This window comes from Miniopterus natalensis, chromosome 2 (genome assembly GCF_054644295.1).
Source record: "Miniopterus natalensis isolate mMinNat1 chromosome 2, mMinNat1.hap1, whole genome shotgun sequence".
NCBI classification, from domain to species: Eukaryota; Metazoa; Chordata; class Mammalia; order Chiroptera; family Miniopteridae; genus Miniopterus; species Miniopterus natalensis.
The window spans coordinates 139113525-139129982 of record NC_142082.1 but is presented as its reverse complement, the minus strand read 5'-3'; the positions used below and the strand labels follow the sequence as shown (position 1 = coordinate 139129982).

Sequence of the window (16458 nt, the reverse complement as noted above, 5' to 3'; positions counted from 1 at the left end):
ATTAATGTTTCTGTCTCTCCCCCCCTCTCTCCCCCTCCCACTCTTTCTGAAAAGCAATGGAAAAAATATCTTCAGGTGAGGATTAAAAAAAAAAGAAGAATCAACCAGTGAATGCATAAATAAGTGGAACAACAATCGATGTTTCTCTTTCTCGCTTCCTCTCTAAAATCAATTTTTTTAAAAATCAAGTAACAATAGAACCTGAAGGAACATTAAAAAAAAAAAGGTAAGTGCTTCATCCTAAAGACAGTTCGGAGGTCCAGAGATCATTTTGGAAAGCTGTGGGCTACAGGATCCATGATGATGACTACTACTTCATCATCATCATCTTCTTCTTCAGTGTATGTGTTTTAGCTTAGTTATATCCAAAAGAACAGTAACAGTTTCTACTTACACTGAGCTTATGTGTCAGGCTCTCTATATCTACCCAACATCTCTATTACAAGTATTATTTCTTATCCCTACTTTATTGAGAAGAAAAAAAGATTAAGGAACTTAACCAAGGTCACCCAGCTCATATCATAAGTGGTGGCACAAGAACCTGGACTCAGGCAATCTGGCTCCCAAGACTATGTTCCTAACCAATTCATTATCCTGCCTCTCAAAAGTATTATCATTGGAATACCAGCACCAAAGAGGGAGAAGACTTTGTTTAGCTTATTGCTGTGTCTTCTCTTAGGAAAGGAGTGCAGGTGGGGGGACAGGGGACGACAAAATGGCCATGGTTCACAGGAAAATAAACCAAAAGTGTCTACCTCTGCAGAGTCCTAAGGCCTAAGAGCAGGCACTTACTCAGAAAAGCCTTTCCACTTCAGTAGATATTCCACTTGCCCCTTAACCACACGCCTATCTAGCACCTTCTCCACGACATACTCCTCCTCATCCTCTGAAGAAGAACTGTCAGCTGTTCGCTTGGTTTTCTTTCCCATGGTGCACGCTGTTCCACCTGAAGGACTAAGGCCACTGGGTTCCTGCAAATGGGAAGGACAAAATGGTCAGAATCCATGTGAGGAGTTAAAACTTGTTGTCTCTTCTTTTTTAAAATCCTCACTTGAGGATATGTTTATCGATTTGAGAGAGAGAGGAAGGGAGAAAAAGAGAGAGAAACATTAATGTAAGAGAGAAATATCCATTGGTTGTCTCCTGTGTGCTCCCCAACTGGGGTTTGAACCTGCAACCTAGGCATGTGCCCTGACTGGGAATCGAACCTGTAACCTTTGAGGTGCACAGGATGACGCTCCAACCACCTGAGCCACCTGGCCAGGTTTCTCATGCCTTTAAAAGCCCTAAGCCTCAGGACAGCCCTCCTAAACTGAGAGAGAGACTGCTGTGTATCCTGCCAGGCTCCCGTTACAACTGAGCACAAGGAAGCAGAGAAAGCATAGGCCAGGACAAGTTTGTCTCTTCTTGATGAGATGCAGAGGATATAACACAATTGCTATGTACCCTTTTCTCAGGTGTTGAAACATTCTACATACGAATCCTAAGAATTTAATAAAAATGGATCTATCCCTGCTTTCCCAAGCACAACTTTCTCTTCAACTAACAGGACCAAAATTAGATGGCACAACTGTCTAACTCTTCTAATTTCAGATTCCAAAAGACAAGTAGTGTCATTTGTTTCTCTTGGCTACTTCTGTAACTGCTTACAAGCCAGGAACTCAAACAAAAATGTGGAAAACATGCAGTTAAAAGAACCATGATAGAAGTAAAACCTTTCCCTCCAAGGTAAATACAGTTCTTTATAAAAATGAAAAAAAGAAAAGCCACCAAATGTAACTTTCTGCTCTGAGCATCTTGACGGGTCAGTTTCTTAGCCGCACAAAAAAGGCCTGCTCTGGCATCTTCACCACATTTTCAGTGTCTCGGTACATTTCTCTTTAACAAATTGAGCCTGTCTCTTCGGTACATCCATCAGCTCACAAAAGCAAGACTGACATCTCAAACACACTAAGCCTCCTTTTTCATTTGGGTATGGGAGGGAGGCAGGGAGGAGAAAAAATTTTTTTAGTCCTAAAAATCAAAATTAGTCATTGGATTGCTCAGTAATTCTCAAGGCTCAACTAATACAAATAGTTAAAGAGGTACCTCCCCTCTTAACTTGAGTTGACTTCAGGCCAAAGAAAGAGGAGGAAGAAAGAGAAGTCTGGCCCCAGACTCACATCAACATGAAGCCTCAAAACACAGAGGAACCATTCATTGGCCCAAGGAAAGCTGAAGGCAACACAAATGGAAATTGAGTTAAGCTCAGAAATATGCACAACCAGGGGGTACTCAACAGAGAATCTATTTTTTTTAAATTCCCACGTTGTTACCATAATCATTTTTAAGAATTCTTCTTTAACCATGTTAAATGGTGCCTACGGTCTGGATTATAAATTAGCAGGAATTGTTTTCTTAGCTGAACTCCATATTTATTTTGCTGTAATCTTTAAAGAATTTTTTCAGCACTCTCTATAAAAATATTTCCATCTTGACCAGAAGACCATTTCCAGGATTAGGGAAGGCCACTACTAATCTCAGAATTTTGTTCAGGTCAAGTAGCATAAAAAGTTGCATCTAATTTATTTCAAATAGCAAAATTTAAGGAATTATTCCAAGAATAAATAGTTGGGTACCATATTTCCAGAACTTGCTAGCAGTAGATCTGCTCACCAAAAATACTGCCTGTACCCATTACTGCCTTGTAATAAAACTAAGTTTTCATTAAAATACTTTATTTGGAAGAGGGGGTGGGCGGGAGAATCTAAGTATGGGGTTTCAAAATAATTTTTCCATGAATTTAGAAGAGAGTTCTAAACTGTAAGAAAAAAAATATCAGATTTGATTTATTTAAAATAAAAACTGCCTCCGATCTCACCAGAGTCAGGAAATGTCATATTCCAGGGAGAGTACCCCACCCCACCCCCACTCACCTTGGAATTTCCGGGAGCTGAGCAGTTTAGGTCAGAGCGCTGGGGTTAAAATCAGCCCTGAGTTAGATGCATGCAGTTAAGCATTGTGGCTATGGCCTCCCCAGCCTCACGAGGAAAAACAAGGATTTACATATGTGTTCTTCAGTTTGAGGGAGAAAAGAGGAAATCTCCCTTTATACCTTCATGCAGAAGGGGCTCCCCAAAGGGAGAAAATGAATGGGTGTTCCCTCCTTTACCTACCGGATCGCCCCACTTCTTTCTTTCCCTCTGGGCTAACAGGAGGGGCCTCCCCTCCCAGATCTGGGGTTTGGCGGGCAGACAGCTCCCCCGCCCCCACCCAGCTGCCTGGGCGCCACTGCGCAGCTGTCCCAGTCCGTTGCCATGGCAACTGGCAGCAGTACTAGATTAAGAGGGGAGAGGCAAACTGAAAAGTTAAAAGCCTTAACTTTCCTTTTCAGTGAAGACTGGACGAAGAAGTTGGAAGGTACCTACCTTGGCCTCAAGAGCTCAAGGGAATTGGTTCCTGGGTTTTAAATCCAAAACTTTCGCTTATTCCTCTAAGATCACTGGGAATTAATCAATAGCATTTTAAAATCATCTAACAGGATTATAGCTCAACTGGAAGGGGGAGGGGAAGGCTAGGTCCTTCTACAACAGAATCAGTGCAAACCAACCACCCCCTAATCTAGCCCACCAGAAGCACTTTACACAAGGCCTTTTCTACCATCTGTCACTGAACAGTTAATTAAAATTGCTGGGGGGGGGGGGGGGGAGAAGGGAGAGATAACACAAAAAGTGGAAGGAGAGTATTTGGGATACTATATAACTGTCCTTCTTTGGGAGATTACTAGATACAGAAAGAGAACCAAGAGCCTTGAAACATTATCAAAGAACCTTTCAACTGAAATTATAGATAGAAAAAAATAACTTACTCTTTAAGTAATTTTAAAAAAGAGGAGGGAAGCCCTAGCCGGTTTGGCTCAGTGGTTGGAGCATTGGGCCAAGGGTTCGATTCCAGATCAACGGCACATACCTGGGTTGCAGAATTCCCACCCAGGGCCTGTGCTGGAGGCAACTCACCATGTGTCACACCTGTGTTTCTCTTTCTCTATTTTCTCTCTCTCTCCCCTCCCTTCCACTCTAAGAATCAATGGAAAGAATATCCTCCAATGAGGATTAACAAAAAAAAGGGGGGGAAGCAGTCCAGCCACAACCATTACTAATACTGTTAAAACCGCTTCTTATTAGTTCTTGTAATGCTATGTAACAAATTTCAAAATAATTACTACCCACCTCAAACAACATATAATTAAAATTATGTATATCAATAACCCCTAATATTTGAGGAAAGGAGAACTGAGATAAAGAAAAGATACTTAGGAACCTGCAGTCCCATAAATCTGCATTTCTCCTGGCCCAAAAGAACATTCTAGAGAGCTCCAAAACCCTGCTCTGCTTTATAGATAGCTTGTCTTTAGAGTCAGAGGTGGCTGCCTTAGGAGAGTAATAGAAATGGACAATCAAAAGCAACCCGATTGAGGAAAAAGCAGAGAATGGTAATTATTTTGGTTATCAAACAGAAGAAATTATAGAGTATGAGCGCAAAGTAGACAGTTTTCAACTACAGATTTCCTTAACTTTAAATGAACCCATCATGATATCTCTGAGTAAAAGTTTACTTTTTTTACTTTTCCTGCCTTTTTTTTCAATTTCTCAGAGTTAAGGGATGATAAGAAAAATATCCTGAGATGTTCTAAATTAAAATTACAGCAGCCAGAGAGTGAGAGAAAGAGAGAGAACATTAGTCTGTTAATAGCTGTGGGCTAGCTCTGACAAAAAACTGCTCACATTTCCTATATGTATCTGTTGGAATTTAGGATTAATTTCCAGGTGGCTATTTCTGAGATTATCCAAGAGAAATAAAGCCAGGCACCACAGAATCCCAGAAGCCTACACATCTTATTTACACATGAACTTTCCAATCTGCTGCCCATAGTTAACCACAAGAGGGGACACTTCCTCTTTAAGGACTCTATTGCGATTGCATCTATCCCAGAACTAGCCTGTTTCACCTTCTCCCACCCCCTTTGTCTATAGCTAATATAAATCCTTTCAGAACAATTACATCTTTCTCCTCCCTACCTGATACATAAAAATGCTTGCAAAACTCCAGGACAGTGGACATTTTGTCTATCCTACCTAGCCATGCTGCTGGTGGTTTAGACTCCATACCCCAAGATCGGTCTCTTTTTTTTTTTCCTGCTAGCAATGGCCTGATAAACCTTTTCTTTTAAAAAAACTTTAAGCCATGGAAGCTAAATTTTTGTTTAACTGGTATTTGAAAAGAATGCCAAAGAATTAGATCAGAGTTCTGATTCTGTGATTAACTTGCCATGTGTGATCTTGAGTAAATTTTTTATCTAACCCCAGAATCACTAAAATGGGCCAAATAAATCTCCACTGCCTACCTCCTAGGGAAAGAGTGAGTTTATGTTGAAACCAAAGAGCTGTTCAGTCCCCTAAAGAGAAGCTTTTGTAAAAATATTATAGGGCCGAATACAACAGCAGCAGGAAATATGACCTTCCAAATTCCTAAGCAGTTAAACCATATCACATGCAGTAACTCCTGCAGGTCAACATGTTAGACAGCAAGAAAGGAGGAACAGTGTCCCTGTCAGTTAAGCAATGGTAAACTAATAAACCTTCAGGGAATAGGCAGATACGTTCTATCTCAAGGGTAAAATACTTATTCTTATGCCTTAAAACTCAGAAAAGCATAGGAGATGACAATGAAAAGACTAATAGTAATTCTGTGAAGGAATAAAGGACAGGAAAGAATGAGAGCAACACTAACACTTTAGGAAAAAAGTGAATTCAAGGAGGAAAGGGACAAAAAATATTCTGGAGTCCACCCCTCTCCCTAAAACAGCAGGGAATAAAGAGTCAGATCAATTCCTTCCTTCCCATTCTTAAGACCTGACTAAAGGGCACATGGCTGAGGTCCCTTATTCTTTAGGAAATGGGTTTTGTAACAGCTGACAAATCAAATTGGGCCTGATGCCAGGAGTCAGAGTCTAACCATAATATTCTGTAAAGAATGGCATGCAATTGTATTGTAAATCTCCTGGATAGTCACAGATCAGAAGCTGGCAAGGATGACGACATAGTTCTGATGGAATGTGTCTTATCTTAACCTTGAAGTTACAGATCTGCTCAGGAGCAGCAGTAAGAAATGAGAAATGCACTCAGACACTGGAGGGGACATAATTCTCTTTTAGACAGTGTGACCCAGTGTATTAGGGTCAAATGAAACACAAAGCCAGACAGACAATTTAAGGGCTAGAGCCTGGACCAGATAAAGCATCACGACTGGTGGTTCACACTGAGCTGGAGGAGGGAGTGTTCCAGTATGAGAAATGAGACAAGGCTGGCAGGATGATGGAGTGATTAAGGTAGAATCCTGATACCATGCAGGAGGAAGAGAGGATGAGCCTCTGAGCGCAACCTTATCCTTGTGGAAATCTCCATGGGAAGGGGTGAGTAGCTTCTCAAATTTCTAGAGTCTTTCAGGCGTAACAGCTCTTACCCCTTTCTTGAACATACCCAGGAACTCTCTGTTAAAGTTATCAACATCTACAGATAGATTCCAACAATTTAACTGCCCATAAGGATACAAGAAAAGAGCAGGCCCCACCAACCCTTCATATCAACGATACGAGGCAAATTCACCATACAGGCCTCTGAGTGCCACGGAAGACACCTAACCCAGGGATCTGGTGAGAGTCAGCCTTAGAAAAACATCAAAGAGCATTGAAGTCAGGCACAGTCAGAACCCACATTCCAAGTTGATGACAGGAGAGGCCTTTAACAGATGAATCTTCCAGGGGGAAAAAAGGGGGGGAAGTAAGGAAGTGAAGGGGAAAGAGGAGAGGAACAAAAAAATCCCACACATCATAAGGATAAAAGAAAAAACGTGTTAAAACTGCCAATCCCCAGAAATTAAAGAGGAAAGCTGGGGAAATCCAGAACAGATGATGGTTAACATTTGCATTAACCAATCAATCCTGGAACCACAGAACCACCCACACTGGGTCTCTGATATCTGTTTGCTCTGTACAATTCAGGCTCTGCTCTAGTCCCTCCAGACCCTTTTCAATGCCAGCTGTTTTGGTGGCTTTTCTTAGATCTTGGTGTGGCAAATTTTATTTTCATTACTGCTTACAAGCAGAAGCATATAGATATATATCACAATTCTAAATCTTTCTCTAAGCTTTCTTGTATTATTTTAAAAGTAATGGAAAATAACTGGTAAGTTGCTTCACTGAACTACCCACTAAACTATTTGGAGGTGGTAATCAGACCAACTGTCAAAATGCATAATCAATAAACTCTCTCTTCATTTTAGAGTTTTGATATAACTTCTACAAGCCTACTCAGAAGGTAAAATTCTCCAGGGGAAAGAAAAAAAAAAAGCCATTCTAAAGAGTAGGAGAGGATGAGGGTATATGCAAAGCTCCCTATCATAAGTGTTAATTAAATATGCCACTGATGAGTGACTTCACTAGGCCCAGGTTGAGAAATTCCCATTTCTCCCCCAAGGCCCATGGGGAAGGCTAGTGATTTAGGTAAAGATTATATTGTCAGCTACAGCACTGTCTTCAAAGTGTCCTCTAGCTAGCCTTATTGTAACAAAACATGAAAAGAAACCAAACTTACAAAACCATTGTAATCAGGTCTATATTCTTTGCTCTCTAGGATCTATAAGTACTAGTGATTTCAGGTTTGTAACGCGTACTGCATAAAACTAAAATACCCTCTATAAAGTTGTTTTCTTCCACTAGATTTATGATTTCCAAAGTATCAGCCATGCGGCATTTTAACAAAAACATAGCATAGAGATGCACATTACAGCTGTCCTGGCAATCTCAGGTTTGTTAAATGGGCTGATAACTATCATTCCACCTCCACCAAAAGCCCATGAGCACCCAATTCAAGAGGAGTTAAAAGCTTTTTAAATGTCTATTTAAGAGACTTGGATTAGGAAAGAGTTGAGAAGGAAGATTAACTGTCGTCATTAACTCCCCTATCATTAACAAGCCACATATAGACAACACAAACTTTATTAATAGAGAGGATGGAAGAAATGTTCTCCCTTTGGCTAGCACAGGTCCAGTTTGCGATCTTTTAAAAATCAGGCCAAGGCACTGCTTCAACCAGTCATAGAATGATCCTGGGGCCAAGTATCCTGTTTGTTGATTATCCAAGCCTCCTGCTCCACTGAGGAAGGGAGTAAAGGGACTTTTTTTTCTTTTAGATTAAAACATATACATCATAAATGGAGATAAAGGCTGCCTTATAAATTTTATTTGGCTGCACTGTCCTCTTAAGATCTGACCACCATTAAAAAATACAAATGAATACGTACTACAGCAACGCTCAGAACTGCTTGAAGCTGGAAATCTGGTTCACTGGTATATTTAGCAGTAACACACAGATTCTTGATATCTCATTACCAGATCACATTCCCACAAAATAATAATTTTATGTGGAACTTGTGTTTTTCCTTTACTAAAATCTACCGAATTTCTTCTCTCAAGTGTCAGTTTTGTTAAATTCAGTTAGGACACACTTAAACCATCACTAGGCAATAGGTTAGATACCAAGATTTATGAGAAAGTAGAATTTGGCAGCACTATGGGCAAATGTCTTCCAGATGGTACTTTCCAACAACTCTATCCTTGGAATGTACCGAACTCATCTCAAAGCACCACGGCCTCAGGTGGGTGTTAAATCTCACACCCACCCTCTCTTAATTAAATGTGACGATGCATGAACTAGATCCTGTCATCTTTCATAAAGAACCTGGAGATTTCATCATAAACAAACCTTAAGAAAAATGAGTAATAGCCATGTTTGAGTACATTACCATGAGTCTTAGATTTTTACATACCACTTTAGCAGAGCATGTTCACAAAATATGGAAGCGTTAAAAGAACTAGTATCCACCCCCAAATAAAATTATGGTCATAAAGCATTTTTCAAACAGCCATAAAATTAAGACTTGGTGCTTACCGTGGCACCATCTAGTTGTATAGATTTTGGACATCAGCAACTTAAGGGTTACAAAGGACCCTTCAGGTCATTTCAACAAATACTCTATTTTAATGAAGAGTTTCCACTATGTCAGACAATTTATGTTCTCTCATAATCTAAGTTTAGTGAAGACATTCAAGAGATATAAAAATTAATTTGCTTACCCATAACTAAAATTTCTAAAATATCTCTAATTTAACAGTTGAGATGGTATTAGAATTTAAATCAATATGCTAAAATCTGATTAATAAATGCTGACAAAAAAGGTTTTATACAATTGGAATAAGAAAGATATCTCAGATTATAAAACTTCAGGGAGTAAAAGAGAGCATTCCTTCAACATATGGCATAATTCTGTGCTTTGCCATTACCTTGGTATATTTGCAACATGAATTATATTGAAGTCATAGCCTACAATTTAGATAAATAAAATCAAGCCAGTATTGAACTTTTTCCCATCCCATACAACAGTATCCTTGGCAGCTCCTTGGCCATCTATTATGATCCTGAACAATTTCTCTCTGTGGCAATTTAAAAGCTGTAAAAAAAAATACATAATGGGTGATGACAGGAGAAACAAACCCACACCAGAAATTATTGAACCTTGTAGATCTTTGCAAGTATCTATATTGACATTTAAGTATGAGTTACTATGCCACAATATCATAAAAGTGTGCTCTACACTTCAGATATATTGATAGTTAAATGCAAAGAAAGGCCACCATCAGATAAACGGCTAAAGGGATGGCCAATCTCAGACCACCCAGCTCTTCCACCGAGCATTCTGATGTGTTACTGAAGACAATATGTTCCTCTCTTTTTGTCTAGTTTCCAACTACAATCCTGATTCAGATTCTATACCAAATGGATGATTAATATAGTAATTCTTATCTTTGCTCTAAAATTATTTGCTTGGTTATGGGATATTTATTGAGGGCTTAGTGTCAAGCATTGCAGGGGCACTGAGCCTAGCCCAGTCTTCAACTCAATGGCTGAGGAGTCTAACAGTTTGTCGTTGGATAAGTCAGTGGTTAGCCCTGTCTCCAAAGGTTGTTATAAAAATGCTACTAAAGAGGTAACTTGTTAACAATGGCAAGATCTGGACTAGGACCCCAACTGGTGTGGCTCAGTTGGTTGAATGTTATTCCTGTGCACCGAAAAGTCGCCTGTTTGATTCCAGGTCAGGGCACATGCCCAGGTTGCTGGCTTGATCCCTGGTCGGGGTACATGCGGGAGACAGCCAATTGATGTTTATGTTTCTCTCTCTCACTTTCTCCCTCTCTCTAAAATCAATAAAAACATATTACAAAAATATATGTATAAGGACTAGGAATAAGCTGTGGGTCCTGTTCCAACTAAATCACTGAAAGGTTGAACTGGGCAGTTCACTTAACCTTACAGGTATTAGTTATTTGCCCTACTTATCTCACAGATGTGCTGTGTGAGAAAAAAACTAGAAAACTCTTTAAAAATGTAAAGTAATAGAAGTTAAATGTCTGATAGTAGGTGAAGCTAAAAATAACAAATGCTTTAGGTGTTGCCTCTTCTTTCATTTTCTTGAAGTCTTTGTGTTGAATTGATATTATTTCTTCCTAAACTGTCTCTTAAAATTCACCAGTAAAGCCATCTGGGCTTGACTTTTCTCTGTGGGAAAGTTTTTAACTATAAATTCTATTTCCTTAAGAGGGCTAGTGAAGTTCTGTATTCTGAAGTGAGCTTTAGTAGTTTGTCTTTCAAGGAGGTGATTCATTTCATCTAAGACACTGAATGTACTGGCATAGTTGTTCATAATATTCCCTTATTACTGTTTTAATGTCTGTAGGATCAGTAATGATGTCCCTTCTCTTATTCCTGATGCTAGTAATCTGTATCTTCATTTTTTTCTTCCTGATCAGACTTGGTTTATTGTGGTACCTTGGTTTTCGAATGTAACCTGTTCTGGAAGACTATTCAGGTTCTGAAACGTTGGAAAACCGAGGGATCCACAGCCGACAGCTAGGCCTCAGGATCTTGCACTTGGTGGAAGTGGTGTGGCACGTTCGACTTCCGAGGCGTGTTGGAAAAACGAAGCATTTACTTCTGGGTTTACAGCCTTCATAAACCAAAATGCTCGCCAACTGAGACGTTTGAAAACCGAGGTACAACTATATTAATTTTACTGATCTTCTCAAAACACCCACTTTCAATTTTACTGATTTTTTCTACTGTTTTTTTTTTTTATACTTCATCAACTACTTACTACTTCCTTTCTTCTGCTTACTTTGGGTTTAATTTGCTCTTCTTTTTCTAGGTTCTTAAGACAGAAAAACAGGTCACTAACTTTAAACCTTTTTGCTTTTTTAATTGAAGCACTTAATATTATAAGTTTCTAAGCACTATCTTAGTTACATCTCACAAATTTTGGTATGTCATGTTATCATTTTTATTCAGTTCAAAATATTTTCTAACTTTTTTTTCTTCTTTAACCCATGGTTTACTCAGAAGTGTGCTGTTTAACATATTGCAGATGTATATTTTTCAGTTCTATTGTTTTTTCTTTCATACATTTCAAAGCTTTATTATTAGTTGTGCAAAACTTAGGATTGTTGTGTCCTCTTGATGAATTGATCCCTTTATCATCTAACCTAGTGTTATCTATTTCCCTTACCTACCTCATGTCTGTTTTGGAAAAACAAGAAAACACTTTGGAAAATATACAGGAAACACAAGGTAAAATGTTTGATGATAGAGGAAGTTAAAAATAACTTTAATATATTTTCTGAACTATCTGTAAGTTTTATCTATGCTTGTCTCTAACTATTTACATAAATGAGGTTTGCCTATGTTTTATCAGATTCTTTGATATAATTTATTGTTGTAAAGTACTGAACAAATTAGCAGTATATTACACTCCACAACTCCATCTGAGGTAAGTGAGTCTTACTGATTTACTCCATGTGCCCTGATGAGAAACAAGGTACATGAAGTTCAAGTATTTGCCTCAGAAACCAAACTTAAGATAGAGTTCCTAACCTGTTGGTTGAACTCTTTAGCACAGGGCATTTTATTCCGACATAATTAAATTATGCCTGCTGGCTCAGATAAAAATTTGCTTAATTCTAAGAAATGTAGATTACAATCAGGAAAATACTTTAATTCAATTTGGTTCCTCCTCTCCATGAAGAAATACATGAGTGTGTTATAAAACTTGATCCTGAAATAGTCCTTTCAACAGTTAACCCCATGCTTTCTAGTGTTCTTCCTAGCAATGAACAGGGGCTCAATAAGATTAAAGAATAAAACTGCATATCAAAAATTCTAAAATTACAGTCCGTAGATACAGAAAATAGGGTGAGCAAGACCTGGGGAGTAGACAGAGAGGGGTAAAGGGAGGGAAATGGGGGACATATGTAATACTGTCAAAAGTAAAAATATATTTAAAAAAATTCTAGCCTGGCCGGGCATGGCTCAGCGATTGAGCATCGACTTAGGATCCAGGAGATCGAGGTTCGATTCCCAGTCAGGGCACATGCCCGGGTTGCAGGCTCGATCCCCAGTAAGGGGTGTACAGGAGGCAGCCGATCAATGATGACTCATCATTGATGTTTCTATCTTTCTCGCTCCCTTCCTTTCTCTGAAATCAATAAAGATATATTTTTAAAAAATTAATTCTAACCCTAGCCGGTTTGGCTCAGTGGTTAGAAAGTCGACCCAAGGACTGAAGGGGCCCAGGGATTGAAGTGTCCCAGGTTCGATTCTGACCAAGGGCATATAACTCAGTTGCACGCTCGATTCCCTGCCTGGTTGGGGCCAGTGCGGGAGGCAACCAATTGATGTGTCTCTCTCACATTGATGTTTCTCTCTCTCTCTCTCTCTCCACCCCACCCCTTCCACTCTCTCTGAAAAGCAATGGAAAAAATATCCTCGGGTGAGGATTAAAAAAAAAATCTAAAACTAGCCCCATGACCTAGTTTCAGATAGAAAAACCTGTCAGTGTTTAATTTTGACAAACTACTCTTACTAGAAAGGAAATCCAGACTACAAAGTCTACAGCCTCATTAGCATTAAAGTAGAAAATGGCCCAGCTAGTCCATTATTCTCTTTTTAGAAAAATCACACACAATTAACAAGTACAGGTTTGTTATACTGTGTTAATAATACCCCAGGGAGCTGACAATGAGCCAACAACTCAATCTTCTGGCTCTCAAGTCCTAGGCAAGACCACACCACAAAACTACATTGACCCAAAATATTGGATGAGTTGATTTTGCATTTAAAATTACTAACTTCAAAAGCAAACTTTAAGACATTTTAGGAGTCACTTCATGAAAGTGTTAGGTCTAGAAGGCTATTAGCTATCACCTACCCAAATTCTTCCATATAAGATGAAGAAACTAAGGACCAAAGAAGACAAATGGCTCACCTAAGGTTACTATATCATTACTTAATGGCAGAAATTAAGAACCCAGGTTTCCTGTCCTGGCTGGTGGGGCTCAACTGGTTGAGCACTGTCTTGTGCACCAAAAGGTTGCTGGTTCGATTCCCTGTCAGGGCACATGCCCAAGTTGTGGGTTCAGCCCTCAGTTGGAGTGTGTACGGGAGGGAACCATTTGATGTTTCTCTCTCACATCATTGTTTCTCTTTCCCTCTCCTTTCCTCTCGCTCTCAAAAAAAAAAAAAAAAAAAAAATCAATAAAAACATTTTTTTATTAAAAATAGCCCGGCCGGGTGTGGCTCAGCGGTTGAGCGTCGACTAGGATCCAGGTGATCGGGGTTTGGTTCCCGGTCAGGGCACATGCCCGGGTTGCGGGCTGCAGCTGATCAATGACTCTCTCATCATTGATGTTTCTATCTCTCTCTCTCTCTCCCTCTCCCTTCCTCTCTCTGAAATCAATATATATTTTTAAAAAATAAATAAAAATTAAAATTAAAAACAAAACAGGTTTTCCTGAACCCCTCCCCCCATTTGCCTCTCTCTAAGTAACCTTTTCTTTTTTGAATTAGGTAAAATTCATTTGGATAGGAGTTAGAGATCCTTGGTGTACTGATCTGAATGATGGCTCCAAAAAAGATATCCATGCCCTAATCCCTAGAATCTCTGAATATTACCTTATGTGGCAAATAATGTGATTAAAAGATGTGAAAGAATTTATCCTGGATTATCCAAATGGTCCCTAAATGTAATCACATGTATCCTTATAAAAGAGGCAGAAGAAGGAATTCTGATACAAATGCACAGAGAATGTGAAGACAGAGCAAAGAGAGATGAGGCCACAAGATGAGGCTGACAGCCACCAGAATTTGAAAAAGGCAAAGAAAGGACTCTCCCCTAGGGCCTCCAGAAGGGGCTGAACACCTTAATTACAGACTTCTGGCCTCCAGAATTATGAGAGAATCAATTCCTGTTGTTTGAAGCCACCAAGTTTGTGGCAATTTGTTACAGCAGTGACAAGAAACTAACACATGGGGAGACAAAAACCAAAAACCAAAACAAACACACAGGGGAAATAAAAATTTTTTAATCATAAACTGGACATATATAAAACTACTGATCCAAAAAGGAAGTGTGCTTCAAGTGACCCAAAGATTGCCTAAAACCTCTAATCCCTCATTTCAAAGGGTAAATTGAGGCAATCACAGGATGCAGTTCAGCCAAAATATTGGCAAATCTGAGGACAAACTCAGAAAGGTTTACTATTTACATAGCTGCTAAGAAAAATAGTGTAGGTTTCCCCCAAACATGTTAGCTGGTAGAGCTGCTGGACAGACTAAACATAGGCAACAGTTGTCACTGTGGGTGTTCTGCCAACAGAAGTGTAAAGTTGTCATCAGAAATGAATATGTGGCTTCAAGTGGCTTACAGAAATCCAACAAATCTGCATCTTGGACTCTGCACAAGCCAACTCTTCTCAGGATGACCTGGACTCCTTCCCATAGTACAATAATCAGCTAAAGCCATCCTCTACAAGGAGCGAAGGAAAATCAAAGATTACGTCAGGAAAAAAAGATGACAGCCCCAGAGTCCAAGTTCATGAATAACAATGTGTAAATAGCAGCCATACTGATTGAGTCAGTTACAAGTGATATTTCACCATTTGATGATATTTCACACTATAATTTATTACTTTTTAAAATCAATATCCACAGTACACAGCTTTAGGCGCAATTTCATGTAAGGTGAATGGAAATAAAAGTAGAGCAAGTAGAAGAATGAAAAAGGAAAGAAATGCTTTACCAAGGGCTGTTAAATGGGCTATTCCAATATGATAAATAAATCATGCCATGTCTATGTGTTTAACTAAAATACTGTACCTCAATGAAAGCAAAAAGTAGTTGTCTTCCTCAGAAACCTTGTACCCTAGACACCTTTCTCTCTTTTTTGAGCTACTGTCAGGGCTCTGAAAACCACAGAACTTTCCTAGACATATAAAAATCCAGTCACTTCAGAGGTTTGTTCTTTCTTTTCCTCAACCACCATTCTGCTCATCTACTGATTGGTTTTCAGTGAAGATGTGTTATTTTCTCTTTTAGGTTTTGCTGCAACAGCACATCTCTAAGGAATAAGCACAAGTGTTTGATATTTAATTTTTGTAACATAGGCTCAACATTTTGTCTTGTTATCAACCAAGTCAGGTATTCCAAAGGCAAGAAAAAAAACCTCTGGCTGGGTAGCTTAGATGGTTAGTGTGTTGTCCTGATACGCCAATGTTGCAGGTTTGATCCTAGGTCAGGGCACATATAAGCATCCACCAATGAATGCATAAATAAGTAAAAAAACAAATTGATGTTTCATGAAAAAAAAAAAAAAAATCAGTATTTTTTTTAAAAGGCAAGAAAGAAAGTCTAATTTGAATTTTCAATGTGATACTCTCAGAACATCAATTAAAAATTACCCACTAAAATTTCCCCACCAGAGAAATATTCATCAGACCTATTAACTGACATTGCAAGAGAATTCACAATAAAACAAGCAATTTTTACTTGCATACCACAGTAAACCAAAAACTCTATGTTCAAATCCTGAAATCTTTCTAATTAAAATATATAAAAGACATCAAATAAGAGGTCACTGATTAATTTGTTTATAAATCCAAGCTGTGGCTGGAGATGTGAGGAATCCACAAAGGTGGCATAATTTGGTTGCCTATTCTACAGATCAGTTGTTTTTCTTTTTCTCTCTAAACTGTGGGTCTCTACACAGCTGTGAAATCAGTTCAGTAGAAAATGAACTGTTTTTAAGAAAATGAAATAGTGTACTGTAGAGGCAAAAAACATCAGTGCTTTGCACATTTACTTGTACAGTGAAACTTGTTTCCTTGTGTGCACAGCGTTAGAATAAAATGTGTTTCTGCCCGGCTGGGCATAGCTCAGTGGTTGAGCATCCACCTAGGATCCAGGAGATTGAGGTTTGATTCTCCGTCAGGGCATATGCCAGGGCTGTGGGCTCAATCCCCAGTAGGGCATACAGGAG

The 16458-nt window shown here is 39.0% G+C and overlaps 1 protein-coding gene and 1 non-coding gene across 4 annotated transcripts in view; both read right to left on the bottom strand.

Moving 5' to 3' along the window:
• The window catches only part of CBX5 (chromobox 5), a 38072-nt gene that overhangs the window by 18877 nt on the left and 2737 nt on the right, over positions 1 to 16458 (bottom strand). For 2 of the 3 annotated variants that reach the window (XM_016217995.2, XM_016217998.2), the window contains exon 2: positions 793 to 971. In XM_016217995.2, the coding sequence (XP_016073481.1) occupies positions 793 to 929 (137 nt within the window). In that variant the 5' untranslated portion in view covers positions 930 to 971. Of the gene's footprint in view, positions 1 to 792; positions 972 to 2915; positions 3154 to 16458 lie in introns of those variants that run through there. The other variant, XM_016217996.2, reaches the window with a different exon arrangement.
• LOC148093846 (small Cajal body-specific RNA 11) lies at positions 1261 to 1395 on the bottom strand. The gene has a single exon (XR_015714159.1).